This window comes from Protopterus annectens, chromosome 1.part2, assembly GCF_019279795.1.
Source record: "Protopterus annectens isolate FY-2018-M chromosome 1.part2, PAN1.0, whole genome shotgun sequence".
NCBI lineage: Eukaryota > Metazoa > Chordata > Ceratodontiformes > Protopteridae > Protopterus > Protopterus annectens.
Genome location: NC_056727.1, coordinates 762,483,272 through 762,508,821, shown reverse-complemented (window position 1 = coordinate 762,508,821; position 25,550 = coordinate 762,483,272). Strand labels below are relative to the sequence as shown.

The window sequence follows — 25,550 nt, the reverse complement described above, 5'->3', positions numbered from 1 at the left end:
AGCCGCTGTATACAAGATACCTATGGTATCCCGAACGCACACAATTCCGACATCCACGGTACCGGGCCTAGACTCCCACACCCCACAATAACAAACACTCAAACTCGCGACAGTCAAACTCGCAAAAGTAACACAAACACAGAATGCACACACAGACACACTGCAACCCACCACATCCAAACAAACCATCCTACACCACGCATGAGCAGGAGGGCATGCCCCCCTACACCCCCCATGTGGGTGGCTGCACACCCCACACCACCCCTACTTTAATATTCTACCTTTGAGATAGCACAAACAGACACACAAAGCAAACCCACACCCACACAGTACAGTCCCCCAGAAACACATACCACAGTCAGAACACACACTTACACACACTACAGCCCTCAGAAACACACTAACACATAGTAACCTACGTGAACCACAAAACCAGAAATACTAACTAAATGCCCCTTAACATCAGGATTATAGATCTCGCGCTTCTGTTGTTTCGGTACTGTGGTCTTTCGGTCTTTAAGCCTTGTAATTACACGTGTCATTGTGTAAAGCATTCGGTATTTGTTATATGTACCTCCATGGTTGTGTAGATGTTGTTAACCTATATATATATATATATATATATATATATATATATATATATATATATATATATATATATATATACATATTGCATACACCTTACCTTTCATTGGGTACATGGCGGTTTGTCCTATTTCCACACAATCCTCCCTTTTGTGTTTTAACCTGTCAGAATACACAACTGCCGTTGGTACATCTCAGGCAGCTTAGTGGTAGGTTATTGTGAAGATTGTGTACATGGTTGCATGTTCTAATCCTGGCAGTGGTCATTTTACCTCTCAGAGCAGGCACTGGTAGTACTTTGGCCATGATCTGCACGATGTTCAGCAAAGGTTAAACCTGTGTGGCACTTATCCATGTAGTCATGTTTAAGTGCCACTTACCAGCACTTACCGGTGCAATAACCCACTAACATGTGCTTAAAAGTGCTTTAATAACCTGCATCCAACATCCCTTATTCAGGACCTCAAAATGACGTAACAGCCCTTGCAACTGGGACCATGAACACCACAGTCACTGGCTTTACCACTGAGGCATCTGAGATATGTACAACTTTTATGGTGTTTAGTATGTACAGTGTACTACAGCCGTTCCTCACTACTGCAAACAAATGTGTAAGTCAGTTGGTGTACATATGTATGGTACCTGTTAATGTTCATATGTTTGTTGAAGTCAGTTTACAATATGACCTGACAGGGTGTATTATGGATGAGAATGGTTCTTGTTTTGTGTGCTTTTTACATTGTGCCCATACTCCATGTGTACCCCTCCGGTTCACGTATTGAACATCCCACACAGGCCCTCCTTGATGCATATTCCATTAGCCAGTGGTCCTCCCCCACACCAATCTCCACATACACACCAACCATTGCTTCTATGGGGAATTAGGTTTATATTAATAGCTATAATACCAGAGCAGCATGTGTTTTGCATACACTTCTATCCATTTGGAATGCATCTGTGTCATGTGTGCTCATAGATGTTTTTATTTATATATGGCTACAGATGTTACTGTATATATATATATATATATATATATATATATATATATATATATATATATATATATATTTATACATATTTCTATCTATGTGCACACATCAGTGACATGCATATATATAGATAAATATTAATATTGTCACTATTAATTCGTAACATTATACATATGTAGACATGTATATGTTGATTCACACATTACAGTATATTACAATGTACTGTACATATGTACACAAAGTTGCCATCCCATTTGTGGTCTGTACTGTGAAATGCCTGTAGTATAAGGTGTAGTCTAACGACCACTTGCCATGTATACAGATTAGGTGGCTTAGTGTTATGTCCCATGACTATGGTGTGCATGGTCCAGGGTTCAACACCTGTGATGCATTAGACATGTTTTACTACAGAATCAGGCTAATTTAAGCAGTTGTATACAGGTTTAAAGGTGTTTCTGCGACATTTTACCAGCGATTGTACACAGTTAAACAAACTCTACATCCTACAATCTGTGCACAGAATTATGGACACTTCTGCTAACTACTCAGGATATATACATTACAGTGACGTAACATCTCATTATGTGCTTACATAACATTACATTGTCTGTTAACTGTACTCTCCAGCACACGTGTTTATGTGTGTTACAAATGTTTATTATCCTGTGGAATACTACCTATATATGCAAGCTGTGTTTAAGGTATACTATGTAACATGTAAAACATCTCTGACTTTATTGTGATTTGAACCATGACTGCACAGATATTATGCAAATGCTGTAGTATTGACATTAACGTTCCTTCTGCCTATTTCCTGTGTCCATGAATCCTATGTGTAAGCTTGGCTACACAACAGGCGGAGCCACCCACACCCAGTGAGCTTCTCGAAATACCGATATAACACATGAATTGAGAGACTATACATTAACATCCTAACTACATTTGGCATAGCCCCTCACTGATACACTTCAGGGGAAACCTTGATGTGTGACTGGCCAACAGTATATACACCCCTGGGATCATGTGTCCCAGAAACATTCAGCCAATGTGTGGGGGAGCCACATCAGTTTTATAGCTGCAAGACCTGTTGGGGACATTGAATGCTGTTGGGTTGTCATGTTAACATGGCCTTTTGAGATCACTATGTGCCCCTATGACCCCACATCACCCCAGTCTTCAACAGCTTCCAGCAACTCTGCCTGGAATCACTTCATTGGCTATACTTAACAGAGGCTCAGTTACTTCATCAATGGTGCAGATAAAGCCACCACACTGTAGCTATGCTTCTAAATGCCCTTGGGCAGATAGCCTACAACCTATCTGTGAACCTCTACAGTGCAGGCCATCTCCAACATCATATGTGATTATACAGAGTTCTCTGATCACAATATACAGTGTAAAATCACCATGTAGTCAGACAACAGTTAAGTACAGCAATAGCATACAGACTACTGATACATGATCACTCCAAAAACCTATCCTGGAAGCTAGTGGACTTGTATAGGTTCCAGGCTTTGTATTGCTTACCAGTAGGTTACCTACAGGAAAGATGGGACACAAGCACAGATGAGAAACGTGCCTGCAACAATGCCATACCAACTCGCATGTGTCAGCCTAAGGCTTTGGAATGCTGGGCAAGGCTATCAGCACCCCCATGGTGCCGTTTTTAGGCAGGTCTCAGGGGTGAATCTCACCTCCATGACCTGCACAATAGCAGAATCAATGAGAGTTAGGCTACTCAACACCAGGGGTAGTACTCAAAACATGCACGCACTCATAGCACCCCTCAGTATGGACAACATCTACATCTGTTCTGTGACTGGGACCTGTATAAGGTGCCTGTAAGCACACCGGCACTACCAGACTACAACCCATAACACACATTTTAGCCACTGAACATGGACTGCCACAGACATGGAGGGGGTATATCCATATTCATTGGGGATACCTACACCTCCACATTACTGGGGCAGCATGATACCTCTGTGATCATCCATGTGCAGCTAACATTGGTCACAACTGCAATGCAAACTGTGAGCTGCTACAGATAACCCTGCATGACCTGGGAGCACCACTACAACTATCTGGTGACAATGGCAAACATGATAGTCCTACCAGACACCTTTTTATTGGTCAATGTCGGCTATCCTACACTTAACTGGATAACCTACTCAGATATTCACTTCCAGACCCAGCACTTCCTGGGATTTATCACCTCATATGGCCTGTATCAGTTGGTAGACAGACTAACCAGAGTTGAAAACATACTAGAAGTGGTAATCACTGACATGGGCAATAGGTGCACTACAGCAGAGGTAAACTGGTCACTGTTTAGATCTGACCATGAACTTAGGTTATTAGGTTCTTAGGTCGGTACTAGGCTATCGGCCCTAAGGCCTATGCAAGCCTAACCATAACAATTCCCTGGAAATTTCTTCCCACAATATTTACTTCTCTGGGCCCCTGTCTAGCAGGGCAACTGACATGATCCCCGGGGTGAATTTCCTATTTCCCATCCAATCATCAAGGTTCCTTCTGAAGAGGGCCAATGAGGCGCTCTGCTTGACATGTATAGGCAATCTATTCCAGAGTATGGGGAGTCTCTGGGTCAGGAACCTATCCCTCCAGCATGTTTTGTTCATTGTGATGATAAGGTTTAGATCCCTGGAGCATGTGGCTCTGAGGGATTTGGATTTCTTTAAGTGGAGCATGTCCAACAGCTCAGGGTTTGACATGGCCTTGTATGTTAAGCAGAGATCACCACTGAGTAGACGATATGCCACAGAGTATAGCTGGAGGTTTTTTAGATGGTCAGCATATGACATCTGCTTTAGGCCTGTGATTCTTTTAGTGAGGTATTTCTGTGGCCTTTCCAGCTGTTGCAGATGTCTTGTGAGGTACATACCAAATGGGGCATTGTATTCTATAATGGGTCTAATGAGGGATGAGTACAGTGGGACAATAACCTCCTTTTTTTCTGGATGAAAAGCCCTTAGTGATGAGGTGTGCCACATAGAAGGATTTCCTGACTGTTGTGGCGATGTGGTTATTGAAAGTGAGACCACTGTCCACTTGTGTCCCTAAGTCTCTCATCACACTTTTGATGTTTAATGTCCTGCCACCTATGTGGTAATTCATGAGTACATGTTTTTTTTCCAAAGGGGATAACTATACAATTCCTGGCATTAAGCTTGAGCCCATGGCTCTGGCACCAGGCATCTGTTTCTGTAAGGCCCTTTTGTAGAATATCCACATCATTTGGGGATTCAATAATGGCTCCCAGTTTGCAGTCATCTGCAAACTTTGCTAGCAAGAGTCCCATAGTGTTGGCCTGTACTTCAGAGAAGTAGATGCCAAACAAGAGTGGTCCCAGAACTGAACCCTGAGGTACTCCACTTGTCACTTGTCTGGAGCTGGATTTGGAGTCGGCTACTTTTACAGTCTGGGTTCTGTCAGTAAGCCATTTGGCAACCCATCGAGTGATGTAGGGATTTATGCTCAGCCTAGTAAGTTTATCTATGATTCCAGAGTGGTGAATGGTGTTGAAGGCCTTGGCGAGGTCCAGATAGGCTGTGTGGACCACCTTACCCTCGTCCACAGCTCTGGAGACCGATTCGAAGAAGTCAATCAGATTCAGAAGACAAGATCGGCCCTTCACAAACCCAAACTGGGTGGGGTCCAGTGTTTGAAGGTTGCCAATGTCTTTGTTTATAAGTTCCATGATAATGCGTTCCATGCCCTTGCAGATCAGGCTTGTCAGACTGATGGGACGGTAGTTCCTGGGATCCAAGGCAGATCCTCCCTTGTGGAGGGGGATAACTGTAGCTGTGCGCCACTCAGTGGGCACGAAGCCTGATGTGAGGCTGTGATTAAACATGACACTTAGGTGGGGTGCCAGTTCATTTTGTAGTTCATGTAGTACACGGCCTGGGATGTCATCTGGTCCCATGGATGCTGTATTTTTAGCTTTGGAGAGTGCTGTTTCTACATGTGTGGCTGTGATTATCGGAATTTGGTAATCTTTTGGTATTGAGATGGGCCCTTTAGGGGGTGAGAGGGTGGTGAAGTTGGCACTAAATCGATCTGCCAGGATATTGGCAATATCCTTAGGATCAGTATATTTAATGAAATTCTGTTGTAGCTCAGAGCAGATCTGAGCATTGCCATTTAGATTCTTGACTTAACTATAGAATGCCTTGTGGTTATCTTTGGAATCTTTGGCAATTTTATTTTCATAACTAGCTTTTGCGGATTTTATGAGGGATCCCAGCTTCTTACTGAGGCTGGTGAGGGAGTTTTTTTGCATCCTAGGGTTTTCCTCTTTTCTGCAACAGTTTCTTCCTTTTGTTGTATAGTTTGTTTATAGCAGGGGATCACCAGATTGGCTTCCTTTTTTTGGAGAAGAGCATCTTGGTTCTATTTGGGATGGCACGATCCATGCACGAGGGGATGTGCTCGTACAGTGTCTTAGTGTAGGATTCTGCAGTCAAACTTCCAGAGCCCGTCTGCGTGGGTGTTGTGAAGTTTGTCACTTCTGACTTCAGTAGCATGAAGTTGGCTTTGAAGAAGTTTTTTAAGGAGATTTCCTTACTGGGGGGTGGGGGTGGGATATGGATGTCAAGGGTGATTTTCTTATGGTCAGACCTGACAAATGAGGGGGTGACCACTGGTGTGGAGCATCTATCTCCCATGTTGGTAATGACCAGGTCTAGGATATTGGAGCCCCTGGTGGGACAATGGATTAGTTGATCCAGGGCATTGGAATTTATGAATTCCAAGAACCGTTGGGAATTCACTGATGATTTCCACTCCCAACCATCTCCCCCACCCAAGGAACACAGTGAATACTTTTCCTACAGCTAAATTCACAGTACTAATGACAGAGGTGGGAGGGTTCACAGCCCCCACGCTCAGTGATGACACTGCTCAAGATACAGACAGAATTACAAATGCACTCTATAAGCACCTACAAAGATGTATAGGTCATGCCATCAGTGGTAAACCAGGACTTGATACTCCTACACAAGGACACCAGTCTGTTGACACCTGCATTATACAGGCTATACAACAAAAGTAGGACAGTAGTCCAGAACAACAGCAAATCCCAAGACATGCAGACATCCATGACCAGTATTAGCAAGATACTTATGTTACTCATGTAATCATCCAAGGCTGACATGAGTAAATAGGCATGGATTCAGAATATGACCACAGAGGCTTCTTTGGCTATGTGAAGGATCTAAGCAGTAACACACAGATTTGCACTGTGCTGGTGCAATATTGCACTGAATATACTGACCCTACTGATATCACCAACACACTTGATGATACATTCAGAGCAAGCTTCACCCCCTACAGGGCCACAACAATACCCAAAATGTACAGTATCCCAGACATCTGAGACATACAGGTGGCAATGGCCTTTTCAAATGGCATGACAGAGCATCAGTGGAGGCAGATGGTGTCCCAGACTGCATCCTGCAGACACTACAGGACAAAGTGTCCCCTGCCTAATATAGCAATTCAACATCAGCCTCTACACAGGCTACATGGCCATTCACTGGCACATGGCAACAGCTATTCCACTCCACCAAGGTAGTGACACAACCGACCATGGTAACTACCACCCCATAAGCCTGAGTAGCCTGATCTGCACAGCTATGGAGCACATCCTCATGGCACTCATTAACATAGACAATGGTAACCTCTCGACACTTGACCCAACCCAGGTCAGCTTCATTGAGTGCAGGCCATGCCTACTGAACCTGTCTGACATCTTACGGTCACCTAGATTTTCGGTGTGGGGTGTGGTAGTTCACACATACTACCTGGACACCATTCCCCACTCAGGTATTATTTCTACACTCACCAGCCAGTACATACACCCATACATCACAGGTTGCTTTGACAACAGGCTTACACACAGAACCCACATGGTAAGCCTAGCAGCCTCCAGGTCCAACTCTTGACCAGTCACAACTGGTGCCCCACAGGACTCAGTCCTGGGACCCCTACTGTTTGCCATATACTTCTCAGAGGTACCGGCTAACACAGGTGGACTACAGCAGACCGTGTTTGGCAATTACTGCAGACTCGGAGCCATAGCTGACATTCTAGCGGTCTCAGACGTCCTTCAAGGGGCCTCACATAGACCAACACAGGGTGTCAAAGTCATGGCCTCCACCTAAAGGCCACATACCGCATGGTCATTCCATTTTGGGAAACTACACACACACATATTAACACATGAGTGGCAAACACTATAATTCTGATGACGTAATGGGTATGTGGGGTCTACATTAGATAGTGGTCTCAAATTTGACGATCATATCTGCGAAGTAGGTAGGACATGCGTCTATGTAGGCCATCTGATTACTTAAGGGTTCGCATCTAAACAGACTGAGGTTATTGTGCCCTTTTACTCATCACTCATCAATCCCATCATTGAGTATGATAACACATTTTGGATGTACCTCAGAAGACACATCCAACAGCTGGAAGGGCCACGAACGTACCTCGCCAAGAGGGATAATGCCCTCAGACATGTGTCCTATGCTGCCAGACTACATAAACTCTTGCATTGCTCAGTGGCATGTTGTTTCCTCAGAGATGATATTTGCTGGCCAATAAAGCCATGTCCAAATCAGGCTTAATGGATATGCTCCACCTATGAGAATCCATATCACAGTGAGCTACACACTGTAATGAGTTACACCTTGCCACAACCATAACTGGAAGATGCTGGAGTGACAGATTCCTTTCCCGGGTACTCCCCATGCTTTGGAAGAACATCCCTGATTACATTATACAGATCCCCTCAATAACACTCCAGGGAATCCTTGCAGAGTGGGTGGGGAACAGTGGATACACCCCAGGGATCCAGCAATTGGCCCTGCTCCACAGAGGGATAGTTGGTTAATCAATGGTGTGGCGACAGCAGACACATTTTGGCTAGGCTTATGAATGGCCTTGGGCAGTTAGGCATGTACCTACCTATGTACCTATGAACCTATACATGCAGTATTGACACATGCTGATAGCTTAATTTACTGTTCAGGTATTGACTTATCTTGTGCCAATGGCAGTTGTGTGTACAATAGTTGAGGGCTGCCTATGTAGGATGCACACAGTAGACCACCTATACATGACAATTTACAGGTGGTCGTGTGTGCCATCCATGTTTACTGTGTGTGCAGGTGGAGAAGGGTGTCAGTCCATAGGTGCCTACACTGTCAGTGTGTGTGCTATATGTTCCCTCTTTGCCAAGGCATGGGCATACTAGGCACACCTTCATCTGCCTACTGGGGCTAGCACTGGGTGTTCATGGTCTGAGTCCCTCTGTGCCTGTGGGGCCCTTGGCAATGGTGGTGGGTTGTGAGGGCCTTCACCATTCTGTCCCTGCTGCAGCTGTTTCCGCAGGGTCATATAGTGTAGCATGGCACATACTATGAAGATGTGGGCACACGTGCCTGGAGAGTACTGCAAGACTCCACCAGATATGTTCAAGCAACGGAACCATGACTTTAATATCCCAAACACACACTCTATGATGATTCTGGTTTGTGCGTGTGCCTTATTATGATGTTCTTGCATGGGTGTTTGTGCATTTCTGATGGGAGTCATCATCCACGGTTCCAATGCATAGCCAGCATCCCCCATCAGGTGGCCATATGGGATGTCCCCCCTGCCTGAGGCATGCCAGATGTGGGAGTTGTGATAGCTTCCAGAGTTGCCAGCACACACATCCATGATAATGCCCTGGGCATTGCACACGACCTGACAGTTGATGGAGGGGTATCCCTTGCGGTTTATGTAGCGCCTACCCTGCTTACCGGGTGGTGACTTGATGTGCATGTGCATGCAGTCTATTGCACCCAGTACCTCCGGGTAGTCTGCCACATGGTAGAAGAGACGCATATTGCTGGCCAACTCCTCCTGCATTCAGGGGAAGTATATGTGCTCATTGGCATGTGGTAACATGGCATCCAGGAACTGGTGGAGTACCCTGGATGCTGATGCCTGTGAGATACCCATGATATCCCCTGTTGGCCTTTGAAAGGTACCTGTGGCTAGCATTTTCAAGCTTACATATACCTTCGTGTCCACTGGGATGGGTTCCCCTCTGTTATTTCTGGATCTGAGGTGTGGCCGGCACAGCTCAAAAAGTTGCTGTATGGTGTCTCTGTTCACCCTGTAAAGCTCTACTATCTCCAGATCATGTAGCCCCTGCCAGGTTTCCCTGGGTCTGAACACTCTTCTCCTCCAGTGCCTGAGATGGTTGTCAGCATCATCCTCCACACCACCGTTAGTCTCCAGCACATGCTGGAGAATCAAAGCTATGGCAGCCCCTAACATGTACATATTAAAAGTTCCCCATCTGTATACACCAATAGTGCAGAGTGTCTGGGAATACACAAGTGTGTGTGAGGAGCTTTCACACTTTATACTATTGTGCAATGGATGCTACTGGTATGCTTGGGTGTGTATGTGCAATTCCAGCTGCAGGGTATCTTAATTATGGGTTTTACAGCAGGTACTGCTATTTTGGGGCCTTTGGTGTTGAATTACACTTGGCTGCCATGATTCATCTATTGCCCTTTACTTCACTTTTCAACCCGATTCCCCTCTGATTGTCAGACATGCATCCAGATGCCTGCTTTCTTGTTTTGTACTTTCCCAACCCAGGATTGTGTTGTGAAATGTGTTATGTAGCTGATCTACTGCAGGTTTGCTTTGTTCTGCTGTGACAGCTCTCTTTTCTTTGCAGTACGGCACCTCCCCTTTCCTGTTCTGCAGGTAGCTGCTAGCAGCCTTGTTAGCTGTCGTCAATGGCTCACTGTGAGTTCCTAGGTGTTAATTACTCATTTGTACTCCAATTACCATGCTGCAACATTTCCTTATTGTCATCCTGTATCCTTCCTGTTTCAGCTGTGGTGCGTGCCGTGCTCAGCTTTTTACCGGGTTTCAAGCGCGTTTTCATCCACGTACACATGCACTTTTGGTCACCTTCTGTGCTCTCAGCTAAGCAAAGCTATGGCTACTTCCACAAACCTATCCTGCGGCTTTGCTTAGCAACAGGCAACCCAGATTAGCAATGCTCCAATGTGCTTACAGCTAAGGTGGCACACCCCTCTCTTGATGTCATGTTTATCTCCAGGTCACACCTCGTTGTTGTTCCGCTACACTGTGAGGTACATCCTTACGTCGGTGGGGAATTTGCGATTCAGTATTACTTGACTACTTTGCATGACATTGACTACTAATTCCTAGTTACTGCGCCGAACACTGTTACAGACCCTTAGCAACCCTTGCGCCATGGTTGTGGTGTAGCATGTGTGCCATTGACTATTATGGGGAATTCATGTAATGTGTTACATTGCAGTTTTATGACATATAAATATATTTTTATTGTGATCCCGTTTGTGCACTGATGCACTGCGATTTTACTTTGCGTTAGTGTGGCCATGACATTAAATGTTATTTTGTATGTGTTGTGCATGTTTTTTATGCCATTGGCTATATATTTAGCCATTGGCATTTATTAACATTATAATACATAAGTTTGGTCCACTTTCATGGCTCTGATTTTATGTTTGAAAAATGTAAAACGTTAATTTTGGTTTACATTTCTGCATGCTTATGCTATGCCTGCACCACTTCATGAATCACTATATACCTTCATTTGCATTACACACTGCTGCGCATGGGGTAATTAGCATACATGCGCTGGGTATGCTGGTAGTGCACGTGGAAACAGCTCGTGCCTGAATCGCTTGGTGGCCATATTTGGCATTAGTTCGCTGATGCTATGCCTGCATCTGGTGTAAGCTTCATGAATCCCAAGGTTAGTGTTTCTTGGAGTGTTTTTGTCTTTCAGTTAATGTTACATCCTATAAAACATACATTTTAGTTACATTTAAAGCACTGCAAGGTTTGTTGTGCAAGAGTTCAGCCACAAACTATAGAGTGAACTGACACCTCACCTGTGTGCCCTGTTCAATCACAGCCTCACCTCAGGGTTTGTCCCTATCGAATGGAGCACTGCTACAGTCATCCCTCTCCACAAAGGAGGAGCGACTACAGACCCTGGGAACTATCGTCCCATTAGCCTGATGAGTCTGATATGCAAAGCTATGGAATGCCTCATTATGGACCTAATAAACAAGGATATAGGGCATATCCAAACTCTGGATCCCACGCAGTTTGGTTTTGTGAAGGGTAGATCATGCCTGCTCAACCTGGTCAACTTCTTTGAATCAGTCACCAGAGCTATAGATGATGGCAAGGTGGTTCATACAGCCTACCTTGTTCTGGCCAAGGCCTTTGATACCATTCCCCACTCAGGAATCATAGAAAAACTCACTAAGCTAGGCATCAACCCCTATATCACTAGATGGGTTGCAAACTGGCTCACAGATAGAACCCACAGTGTGAAAGTAGTTGACTCCAAGTCAGACTGACAACCAGTCACGAGTGGACTCCCACAGGGTTCGGTTCTGGGTACTCTCCTGTTTGGTATCTTCTCTGAAGTTCAGGCCAACATGAATGGACTCTGGCTGACAAAGTTCGCAGACAATAGCAAGTTAGGAGCTATTATTAACTCCCCAAGTGATGTTGACATCCTACAGAAAGGCCTCACTGAGACCAACAACTGGTGTGAGAACCATGGCCTTAAGAACAATGCCAAAAAAATGTGTCATTATCCCCTTTGGGAAAAACCTGGTTCCCATGAATTACCACATTGATGGTAGTCCACTGAACACAGAAGGCGTTATAAGAGATCAGGGAACACAGGTTGACAGCAACCTCTCTTTTGGCCACCACATTTCCACTGTGGTCAGAAAGTCCTTCTATGTTGCACATCTTCATTACTAACAGTTTTGCATCCAGGAAGAAAGAGGTCATTGTCTTCCTCTACTCTTCCCTCATTAGGTCAATCATCGATTACAATGCCCCATTTGGCATGTACCTCACTAGACACCTGCAACAACTGAAGAGGCCGCAAAAGTAACTCACAAAGAGGATCCTAGGCCTTAAACATACCCTATATGGACAGATTCAAAAAACTACAACTATTCTCTGTCTCATATCATCTACTTAGAGTCGATCTCTGCTTGACTTACAAAGTCATGTCTGACCCAGCTCTTTTAGAAATTCTACATCTAAAGAAATCCGAATCCCTCCACACCACATGCTCCAGAGACCTCAACCTCATTATCACAATCAACAGAACAAGCTGGAGGGACAGGTTCATAACCCAGAGACTGCTCATGCTATGGAAAAGACTTCCCATACATGTCAAACAGAGCACCTCACTGGCCTTCTTCAAGAGAAATCTTGATGAGTGGATGGGAAATACAAAATTCACCCCGGGGATCACTCCAGTGGCTCTACTTGACAGAGGCACTGGGAACTAAGGTTGGGTGGCACGATGCCAGGGTAATCCTATGAGCTAGGCTTGTAAAGGCTCCAGGTGCATTAGCCTAGTACACACCTATGAACCTATGAACCTATGAACAATGTTCTCACATATTTCTTCTTATTAGTCTCATTTACATGTTCCTGCACTTAGATTTTATATTTTTTGTAGGTTTACCTAGTAAGCCTTATTACACAAATATACAATCCAGTACATGACTCTATTATAGGCATAATAACCTTATATTTAAAAAAACAAATTGTGTTTACCAATAGCATTCTTAAATCCTTGTTGTTGGTTTGCCACCAATTCCAAAAATTTAGGTTTTTGGAATTGAAAAGGTAGATACTTTTGGGGGGGATACTGACACTCTACTTGAGGTATGAGAACTTAAATGGCAGCTTTTCCTTGGAACAGACTTTTACCCTGGTTTGAATGAAACTTTGAACATTAAATGTGCACTGTATTGGCTCATGTAACCCCTGAACAGCCACTTACAAATTTACCTGTCTTCTGACCTGATCTGTTTTCCACCTTTCATTAGTTCTTAACAAATTCATGTCAGGTTTTTGCCTATAGCCACTTGATCCAGGAAGCATTTTTTTTTATAATCACAGCATTCTAGTTGTATTTAGAATCTGCATTTTACTATGGTGATTTGTTCCTGATACACCAGAAGATTAAGTGTGTCTTTTTAGCATTCAACAGTTTCTTTTCCATTTTAGTTTTCAGAATTATTGCTTTTAGCACAAGTAATGTTCCCCAGCAGATCAGGTACATTGTCGTTAACATATGAATGTATACACACTGATTCTTAATGTCTTTTTAATTCAATGCTATGTAAGGGCTACCTTTCCCTTATTTTTTTTATTTTATTTTATTTTATTTTAAACTCTGGACTAACATTGCTTTTGCCTCTACTTTGTTTTCACCAGCCAGATAATTTCTAGCCACATTACAATACACTGAGCAATAATTTTTGAATATTTTTTTTTTGTTGTTGTGAATTTAGTTTATGTTGCCACCAGTTCCTTCTGTTACAGTTTTTATTGAACTTCAGCAACACTACATGAACTTATATGACAGTTTTCTCTGGGTGCTGACTTAATCACAGGTTTGAATAACATTCTAAAAATTAAAAGTCACTACGCAGCCTCAGGTAACCCCTGAATAGCCACTTCCTTTTCAGTCCTAGTAACTTGTGTATGCTAAATTCCACCATGCTTTGTTTGTTAGCACGAACCATTTTTTAATACAATTTTATTGCTTTAACCATGGGTTGCAGAAAATATTTGCTTTAATATTTTACTTAACCATTGAATTTATTGCCTGTATTTATAGGTTTAATGGTTCATAGGAAGGTACTAGGCTGTCTGCCCTAGGGCCTATACAAGCCTAGCCAAAAAGGTACCCTGGCTTTTGCCACCCAAGAAAATTATTTTCATGTGCCCCTGTTGAGCAGAGCCACAGAGGTGATACCCGTGGTGAATTTCCTATTTCCCATCCAATCATCAAGATTTTTCTTGAAGAGTGCTAATGAGGAGCTTTGTTTGATATAGACATGTAGCTTGTTCCAGAGTATGGGAAGTCTGTGGGACAGGAATCTATCCCTCCAGCATGTTCTTTTTATTGTGATGACAAGGTTTAGGTCCCTAGAGCATTTAGCTTGGAGGGATTTTGATTTCTTTAAGTGGAGCATGTCCAACAGCTGTGGGTTTGACATAGCTTTGCATGTTAGGCAGAGATCACCTCTGAGTAGGTGATATGCGATGGAGTAAAGCAGGAGTTTTTTGAGACGGTCTGCGTAGGGCATATGTTTGAGTACAGTAATCTTCTTTGTGAGGTATTTCTGCTGCCTTTCCAGTTGTTGTAGATGTCTTGTGAGGTACATACCAAAAGGGGCATTGTACTCTATAATGGGTCTAATGAGTGATGAGTTGAGGAGAACAATGACCTCTTTTTTCCTGGATGAGAAACCTTTTGTGATGAGGCATGTCACATAGAAGGATTTCCTGACTACTGTGGCGATGTGATTATCAAAGAAAAGACTACTGTCCACCTGCGTCCCAAGGTCTCTTCTCACACTTATGGTGTTAAGTAGACTACCACCTATGTGGAAGCTCATGGGTACAGAGTTTTTACCAAAGAGGATGACAATGCACTTTTTGGCATTGAGCTTGAGGCCATGGCTTTGACACCAGGCATCTATCTCAGTGAGGCCCTTTTGTAGGATGTCCACATCATTAGGAGTTTCAATTGTGGCTCCTAGTTTGCAGTCATCTGCGAACTTCATTAGCCAAAGACTTTCCTGTGTTAGCATGTACTTCAGAAAAGTAGATACCAAACAGGAGAGGACCCAGGACTGTACTCTGTGGTACTCCACTTGTCACTGGTCTGAAGTTGGATTTGGAGTCTGCTACTTTCACAGTGTGGGTTCTGTCAGTGAGCCAGTTGGCAACCCATCTTGTGACATAGGGATTTATACCAAGTTTAGTGAGTTTATCTATAATTCCAGAGTGGTGGATGGTGTCAAAAGCCTTGGAGAGATCTAGATAGGCTGTGTGAACCACCTTACCCTTGTCTACGGCTTTGATGACTGCTTCAAAGAAGTCAATCAGGTTTAGGAGACATGATCTGCCTTTTACAAACCTGAACTGGGTGGGGTCCAGAGTTTGGAGATTACTAATGTCTTTGTTTATAAGTTCCATGATGATATGTTCCATGGTCTTGCAGACCAGGCTCATTAGGCTAATGGGGCGGTAGTTTCCGGGGTTCATAGTGGCTCCCCCTTTGTGGAGTGGGATAACCGTCGCTGTGTGCCATTCAGTGGGCACAAAGCCTGAGGTGAGGCTATGATTGAACATGGTGCTTAGGTGGGGTGCCAGTTCATTCTGTAGTTCATGTAGAATGCAGCCTGGGATGTTGTTAGGTCCCATGGATGCTGTGTTCTTGGCTTTGGAGAGTGTGGTTTTTACCTGTGCAGCCGTGATTACAGGAACTTTGCATTCTTCCGGTATAGAGATGGGCCCTTTAGGGGGTGAGCGGGGGGTAAAGTTAGTACTGAACTTATCTGCCAGGATGTTGGCAATATCAGTTGGTTCTGTATATCTAGTGCCATTGTGCTGTAACTCAGAGCAGATCTGAGTGTTGCCATTGAGATTCTTGACATAGCTATAGAATGTTTTGTGGTTGTCTTTAGAATCAGTTGCAATGTTGTTTTCATAAATAGCTTTGGAGGATTTTATGAGGAATCTCCACTTCTTACTGAGGCTGACCAGGGAGTTCTTCCAGTCATTGGATTTTACTCTTTTTTGCAACAGTTTCTTTCTTCTGTTGTAGAGTTTGTTTATGGCATGGGACCAGAATATTGGCTTCCTTTTTTTTTTGGAGGATAGCATCTTGGTTCTGTTAGGGATAGCACAATCCATGCACTCGTGTAAGTGCTTATAAAGTGCATTTGTGTAGGATTCAGCAGTCGTACCTCTATTGTCCATCTGCATGGGTGTTGTGAAGTTTGCCACTTCTGTCTTAAGAAGGATGAAGTTGGCTTTGGAGAATTTTTTTACGGTGATTTCCCTAATTGGGGGGGTGTGGATGTCTAGGCTGATTAGCTTGTGGTCGGATCTGACCAATGAGGAATTGACCTCTGGTGTGGAATACCGGTCGCCCATGTTGGTAATGACCAGGTCTAGGATATTGGTGGGGTGTGGATAAGTTGTTGGAATTTATGAATTCCAGAAAACGTTGAGCAAAAGAGTTGGTACATGAGTAGTTTTCCCAGTTAATGGTGGGGTAGTTGAAATCACCCATTATTAGGGTGTTGGGTTGTACCCTAATATTTTTCAGTGTATCAAGAAATGAGGAGTGGGAATCCTGGGGCATGGTGGGGGATCTGTAGCAAGTTACAATTTAGATTGTGGTCTTGCCCAGAGTTAGTTGCATTTAGATAATCTCAGATGCATTATGCTGAGCAACTAGCCTGGAGGTGTGAATACCCATAATGAATATGGACACGCCTCCACCTTTAGTGTTTCAGTCCTGGTTAGATGGCCGAAAGGTGTGGTATAAATTATAGCCTGGTAATGCAGTTGTGCTCTCTGGAGCTTCGAACCAGGTCTCTGTCACTGCACAGATGTCAATGTTCTCCATTTTAAGGAGTACCTCGAGTGAATGCATTTTGAGGTTTAGACTTCTAGCATTGAGCAGCATTACCCTCAGTTTTTGCTTGTTTGTACCTGTTATGGTGGTGAATTTGTCATTTGAAACTTGCCTAAAAAAGGCACTATAGGGGTGGCAAAGAGCCTTAGCCAGTATCCGGAATCCCAAGGGCTACAGGTACAGGCCATCTCTGGCAAAGCATCGTGGTCTGTCGATGATGTCATCCCAGGCAGATAGATACTGGATCCCCTTAGAATGACACCAGAAGCTTAGCCAATTGTTGAAGTCAGTCATTTTGTCCGTGTACTGTGGTATCATTCTAGGTGATGGCAGGATGCTACTCAGGGCTAGGGTCATACCTGCCTGGGCTACAAGATCGGAGTGCTCCTCCATGTCTCTTTTCATGTAGTCTAGGGAGGTACATCTCAGGTCATTCACACCAACATGGACAATGACAGAGTCATATTTGTACTTGTTGCGGAGTGACCTGAGTGCATGCGTAATGTGATGGATCCTGACTGCTTTACTATATTTAGTGGTCCACACACTATGTACTCACTCATTACAGTTTTTTTCTGAAGAAGTTCTTGACACTAATAAAGAATGAAAGTGCTAAATGATTCAGCTCAGTTCTTTTCCCCAGGGTGAAAGAAGTTTTTAATTTTTTTATTTAAGTATATATATATATATATATATATATATATATATATATATATGCAGACTCCTGGGTTCGAGCCTTGCAGAGGCTGTTTATTTTTATATTCCTGTCACAGAGACTCCCCATGCTTTGGAACAAAATTCCTAATTACATTAGGCAGAGCCCCTCACTAGCACTCTTTAAGAGAAGCCTTGACGAGTGAATGGGTAACAGAAAATACACCCCTGGGATCACTTCATTGGCCCTGCTTGTCAGAGGTTCAGTTAATTAATCAATGGGGCGGCGAAAGCCAACACACTCTGGCTAGGCTTATAAATGCCCTCAGGCAGATAGCCTAGTACCTACCTATTTACCTATGAACCTATATATACATACATACATATATATATATATATATATATATATATATATATATATATATATATATATATATATATATATATATCTGGGATTACTTACTTAGCAGAATCTCTGACTATGACCCAGGTGACCAGGCTTCAGGTATTCACCCTGGATCTACAGGAACCAGTGAGTATTTGAAAGGAACAAAGGAATGAAGGAATGAAATCTAATCACGTCTCTCAGTGGGGAGGAAAGTGATGCACGTGCTTGGTTACAAATGCTCAAGGCAGGAAACACGAACAGGATTAATGGGAAAATGTCTTGTAAAACTAATTAATCTGTAAAGTCCTAGGGACTGGCAACAGCTGTAAAAGCTGTTTTCCTGTTGCATGATTATATCAGCTCCTTTCCTGCTGTTGTCAGTTGCAACAATTGTGTGAAAAGAAAAAAAGCAAAATGTCACAGAAAATGAATATTTCTACTTCACATTTTATTAGTATGCTAACTAGGGATGTTTTCCATACTCTTGGCACAAAGCATGTCTGGATGAATATTTGCATGTAATTTTATTTACATGTTCATGTGTGTTGAGGTACTATAATCAGTCACATTTAGAGACATCTGCAACATAGTCCTTGTACATTTAATTATACCGCTGGACAAAGCTTTCATTTTATTGGTCCACCAGTTCATTGAATATAATTTACTTCTAAAGTGTGTTCCAGTATGTATCTAGGTACATTTACACTAAAAACCCATGTAGAGACAACAAGGACTGACAAACATCAGAATGTATCAAATAAAATGTCAAGAAAATGTCATGATCCTAATTTTACAGATCAAAATGAAGAATGAGGCTATAACAAGCTCATGCCTAAGTTTAAATGTTTAAACTGATATAAAATGTACTGAGAAAGTAATTAAGGCATTTCATAAACATTTTTTTCACTATCACTTTATTGAAAAATATGTTTTCTTATAACAGGAAGCATCTTCAGTAGTGTATTTCTAACACAAGATTTGTTAATTTGGCAAGTGTCCGTGAGTATGATTTCCATTTTTGGCCAATTTAGCAAAAAAAAAAAAAAGGAAGAAATGAAAAAGGATTTCTCTTTATCCCTAAGGTGCATCATTCTCAGAGCTAAACACAGTTATAAAATACAAGCTCATTAATAATCTAAAACATGTATGCTAACTGAACAAAGCAGTCAGTGTGTTTAATGTAAATCTGGCATCACCCACCCAATAAGTCCAAGCGGCGATAGTTATTATAAACAAAAACTGCAGTTGCCATATTGTCTGCCCTGCTAAATGTAGAAAACTAACTGGACCGGCAACAGGATAAAAGACAAATGTCTACACTCTCCAAACACTGAAAAAAAAGAAAATCTTTAAAAACAAACTCTTAACAGACTTACATAAACAGTAGAATTCTTGTGCACTCTTTAGTCCCCCCAAAAAAAAAGTAGCATAAACTACATTCTACCTAGGTATAGTATGCACAAGTCACCACATAGATGTTCAATACATGCGTAGTACACTAAAAAACCACCAGAAGGTGTCAAAATGAACAGAGAAGCACAACCCAGTAAAAAGTTTATACACACATTGCTGTTATACAAAAAGGTAAACCGTGTATGCAGTCGTTGAGCTGACCCAAAGCCATTTAACGCTATGCCATCACCCATACCAAACATTTAAAAATTTGCTAACCACTTATTGTAACCTGTTTTGCTTCTTCTTTGAACCACAAGCACAAAAAATTCAGCAGTGTACAGTCTGTATTCCATTCTGGGTGGCCACGGTGGTGCAGTGGTTAGCATTGCCACCTCACAGCAAGAGGTTCTCCGGTTCGATCCTCGGCTGGGGTGCCTTCTGTACAGAGTCTGCATGTTCTCTCTGTGGTCACATGGGTTTCCTTTAGGTGCGCCAGTTTCCTCCCACATCCCAAAGACATGCTGTAGGTGGATTGGATACTCTAAACTGGCGTGAGTGTGTGTGTGTGTGCCTTCCATGGAAGGTTGGGTGCCGGACTGGCAACTCAACATTGTAAAACTCCACTGCCAATCATGAGCAGACAGGTGATCTGCTGTGGCGACCCCTAACTGGGCAAAAGAAGAAGAAGACAGTCTGTATTCTCTTCTCCACTTACAGTCGACAGTGTGCAGTCTGTATTCTGTTCTCCACTTATGGTCAACAGTGTACAGTCTGTATTCTGTTCTCCACTTACAAGTACTACATAGATGTGAAATCCATTACATGAGCTAGAGCGTTTGAAAGCATGCCCTTTCTGTCAGTGTTATTTAGGACAGAACATATACTTCCGAGTTTTCATTTGTAGTTCCATACATCTGCCTGAATTCATGTTTGGTTGCTAGAGTAAACAAAGACACCATTAATTTCTTTAGTCATTTAGTCATTCTTTAACAAAGCATAAAACCAGCCTGGATAATTTCCACTTTTCTATAGGTGTAGTTCAACATCTCTTGCTATCTTGAACTTTGCGAATGCAATGGATTGTGTGTGTTCATGGATAAAACATAGTAAGACATGAATAAATTCTGCTAAAATCTTCCAGTAATGTGGCACAAATCCAGGGAAGCTGAAGATACTTTTGCAGAAAGAAAAATTTTGTCTCATAACGAAAACTTAAAAGCCGGTGCATAAAAAAGGCTGATGATAAAACTCAGTTTCATGGAATGTTTTTTTTTTTCTTATTCACCATTCACTGTAGTGCCTTGCTGTTAGGATCCTGTTACCTATTTAGCCATTTACACAAATTAAGTAGAGAGAAAGATAAAATTCAAACCTGATAACTATTTCTTCTAATTATAAAATCTGAAATCAGTTGTCATAAGATCAACAAATTCAGTCCTATGAAAGAAAAATAGACTTTTGGCTACTTAATATTTATACTTACCATTTATAAACTGTGTGATTTGAACAAACGTCTTTCCACAAATACCACTGCATCACTTACTGTACGGAAGGTCAGATTTAAGTAGATCGTGCAGCCACCTCTGCAAATGTTTGGTCTGATGAATCCTTAGACATAGAAGTGTGAGGCAGTATATTTGGCAGGTCCATCAAGGTATGAATAAGAAAGACAATCTTGTGTGTACTAGCTGCCCAAATGGGTTCTGTGATCTTGTACTGAGTTTTAATGAGGGTGGAGGGTCACAGTGGAGAACACTACATACCACTATTGAATCTCTGTAGTTGTTAGAATGCTAAACTGATAGTGCAGTTTGACAGCTGCTGCATTACTCTGACAGGCACAGAGATTAGAGGAGAGATAGTTTTCAAGCAACATCCAATCAGCTTGAAAAGAGCTGTACCTTGTCTGCTTTTTTTTTTTATATATATATGTCTGTAAGGGAGGGGGAGGGGAGTGCTGGCAACTCGCACAACCCCCTACTTTCAATCCCTCAAAGAAGATTAACACTATTATTTAAAAGAATTAAAAAGAAAAGCAGACAAGGGATGCAGCTCCAGACAAAATAATAATCTATCTATCTGTCCAATATCTGGCTATCAACTTGTCCTGTCTGACTGTCTGTCTATATTCCATCTTAGAAAGTGCCATGGACTTTATTCCTTCATGGTCATAGAACTTATGATCCTTGAAAGAAGCAGTTGTGATAATGAACATCAGGAGAATCAACTGTACAGCCACTGAGATTTTATTTTAAACTGTCAAGTACCCAGATCACCGCAGTCTTCTCAAGAAACATGCCTGGTACATTTGAATTATACTTACTGTTTCTTTTGTTATTATGTGTGGCTCATGCTAGCAGTTGCTAAAATTTAAATATTAGGAAATTAAACTACAAATTCAAGCCATATGGTGGAATGACACAGAAGCCATTCAATAAACAAACACTTACAAACTGGCACCAGTGCAAATGTTAGTGTAATAATGACCAGACTGGTAAAAAAATGACTAAATAAAATAACTGCTTCTATTTACTGAGGAGAGACAGAACTCTACCTGCTCATGTAAGCAGGTTACTTGATATTCTGGACCTGCACTTATACAGGGTTTAACATTCTCTGTTACAGCCATGGGGGGGGGGGGTCTTTCTCAGTTTGTACAGGATGGACTGAGCAACTGTCTTTAAAAGGCCTTACCTGATTTCCATTTGGTCAGCTGAATTAAATCAACATGACTCATTTGGCAATTGACTCATCCATGAGTGTCAAGCACACACAAAGAGATACTTTTCAGCTTTGTGCATTATATTTGAGTACTCCATTTACTTGATTAATTAATCACTCAATATAATGTTGCTTAACTTAGAAGTCAATTGTTTAAAATATACAGACATTTTCCCTCTGAATGAACACTATGAGAGAGGAATCTGTATGATATTTCATGGTCTTTTGGAGATACATATTTAGTAAGATGCATCTCCCTTATTTTCATAATTAAAGTATCAGTATGTGTAGTACTGAACTGTATAATGCAAATAATTAAATAGCAGACGCTACACATATTGTATCCTGTGTCACAGATACATGGAGAATTATATATAGATCACACCAATTAGTCTGGTTGCCATGGCTGTGCTCCACAGTTTGAACTATAGTAATGCTATATACATCATCTCTGTTTTCCATGGTACATGCAATAATAATCCACCATTATTTATTTTTTCCAGGTTGCATATGGAGGCACAGAGGAAGAGCTAGTCCGTTTGTGGAATCCTTGGGGAAGAGCTGAATGGACAGGAAGATGGGGTGATAAGTAAATGATTTAACCAATGTTCTCATTCTGGAGATGTGTTAAGTATTACTTTTATCTTATTCTGATAGAAGCATTGGATTCCACATTGAATTATTGATAGTTTAATGCATATCTGCATGTGTGGAAGAGATAGTTTAGTGCACATCTGGATGTCGAAGTATTAACCAATTATAAACACTATTTGTATTATAACTAACTGTCTGACTAAATAACATCACATATACAGCATATATACATACACAATCACACACACACACACACACACACACACACATATATATATAAATATATATATATATATATATATATATATATATATATTAAATGATCTAAAACAGCATAAGATTGGACAAATATTGACAGAAAAAATATCAAAATCAGAACTGAAAAACATCTAAGCACACAATATTGACAAAACCTTACTAAATTCAAAACCGATGTTTTGCAGGGGGCTTTCCTTCCACCTGTACCCCCACACCCTCTCCTGATTATAACTCCAACATTATACAACAGTGGGGAGAGGACATAACCCCTTCCCACTAGTATAACCTCAGTTTTGTCAATATTTTGTGTTTAGATGTTTTTCCACTTAGATTTTTTTAGATTTTTGCCCATTTTGATGTTTCCCCATCGATCTCTTAGATCATTTTAGGTAATCCACTCTACTCTCTCTCTATATATACATATATATATATATATATATATATATATATATATATATATATATATATATATACACACACACACACACACACACATATATATATATATATATATATATATATATATATATATATATATATATATATATATATATATATATATATATATATATATATATATATATATATATATATATATATATATATATATATATATATATATATATATATATATATATATATATATATGTAGAGGTATATTATTAAAATCAGGAATTGAAATCTTTGTATAGTATTACACTGTATGTTTGTTTTCAACATCTTGTAATATTGAACCGAAACTGGTCGAATTTATATTAGTAAATGTGAGTATACATTTGCTAATATGAAGTTGACTTTCTGCATGGAGACCGTGATACAGTGCAGACTGGGAGATTTATCCTTTCCTCACTGTAGTACAATCTTGGAGTTGGTATATATAATATGCAGGGGGTATAAGGGGTGCAATCCCCCCACACATGGGGGTGCAGGGGGACTTACCCCACTGCAAAAACTAAAAGGAAACATGGACATTGAAAACCAGAAGTTAGGGAGTTTGAATGTCACTCGCCATGTTTATCATGTTTGATATTTATTATATACTAACTTCCTAAAATTGATATATGTAGTCAAAAATATTCTGCTATTCCTGATTATGATAGTAAACTATATATATATATATATATATATATATATATATATATATATATATATATATATGGGTCTACCTGACTTGGTCGACATTTCATTTGATTGACAGTTCATTTGGTCGACATTTCATTTGATCGACAAGCATTTGCCCCCTTCCCCAATGTTGTGCAACCCTGGAGTTGATATATATAGTTACCCCCCAGTTAAAATGCTTGTCGATCAAATGAACTGTCGACCAAATGAATATTCGTCCATATGAAATGTCGACCAAGTGAGGTAGATCCATATATATATATATATATATATATATATATATATATATATATTTATAAATAGCTAGATATGTTTTATTCTTATCTGACAAAAATAGTTGAAACTTGCAAACATGACAGAAAAATGTTGTACTCAACCATGCTTTCATTATAGAAAATACCTTCCATAAGAGATTAGGGGTGAATGTCCGATTACCCATCCATTGGTCCAAATTACACTTGAATAGGGATAGGGATGAACTCTGATTCACACGGCTGGGGAGCCTATTCCAAAGAATGAGAATTCTCCGCAAAACATATCGTCTCTCCAACATGTCCTGTTTAGTCTGCAAGCAAAATTTAGGTATTTTAATCTAATGGTTTTGATGCTGTTTGTTTTGCAGATGCACTGAAAGTTCAACAAAACAGGGTCCAGGGATGCCTTGTATGCCAGGCAAAGATCACCTCTCAGAAGTCTATATCCATCCATCCATTCACAACCACTTTTTTCCCATTTTTACACACAGGGTCTATATGATACTGAGTAAAGTGACATAGCTTTGAGGCGATCAGAGTAGGGCATTGTTTTTACTCCCTGTATTCTTTTTGTAAGGAACCTTTGTGGATGTTCCAGTTGCTGCATGTGTCTGGTCAGGTATATACTGAAGGGGACATTATACTTTTTAATGGGTCTGATGAGGGCTGAGTACAGTGATATAATGACCTCTCTAGATCCAGATGCCATGGCCTTGCTTATAATTTGAACAACAGGGAAGGATTTTCTTTCTTCCTTGGATGAAAGCTAGGTTACTATCTACATGAGTCTCAAGATCCCTGACTAGTGAATCAACTATTAGGGGTGCTTTATTGATGATGTAGTTACCTGGGTTGCTAGACTTCCCAATAGGTACTATGATGGACTTGTTAGTATTGAGGTTTAAGCCATCGCTTTGGCACAAAATGCTTGTATGTGTTAGACCTTCATGAAGGGTGTTCTTGTGTGGGGGAGATTCAATGACTACTCTCAGTTTGCATACAGCTGTGAACTT

At 41.2% G+C, this 25,550-nt stretch overlaps 1 protein-coding gene across 1 annotated transcript in view; it reads left to right on the top strand.

Moving 5' to 3' along the window:
* LOC122791184 (calpain-13-like) overlaps nucleotides 1–25,550 on the top strand; it is a 1,289,367-nt gene that overhangs the window by 726,251 nt on the left and 537,566 nt on the right. The window contains exon 8 of the mRNA XM_044058898.1: nucleotides 22,813–22,898. Coding sequence (XP_043914833.1) covers nucleotides 22,813–22,898 — 86 coding nt within the window. The remainder of the gene's footprint in view (nucleotides 1–22,812; nucleotides 22,899–25,550) is intronic.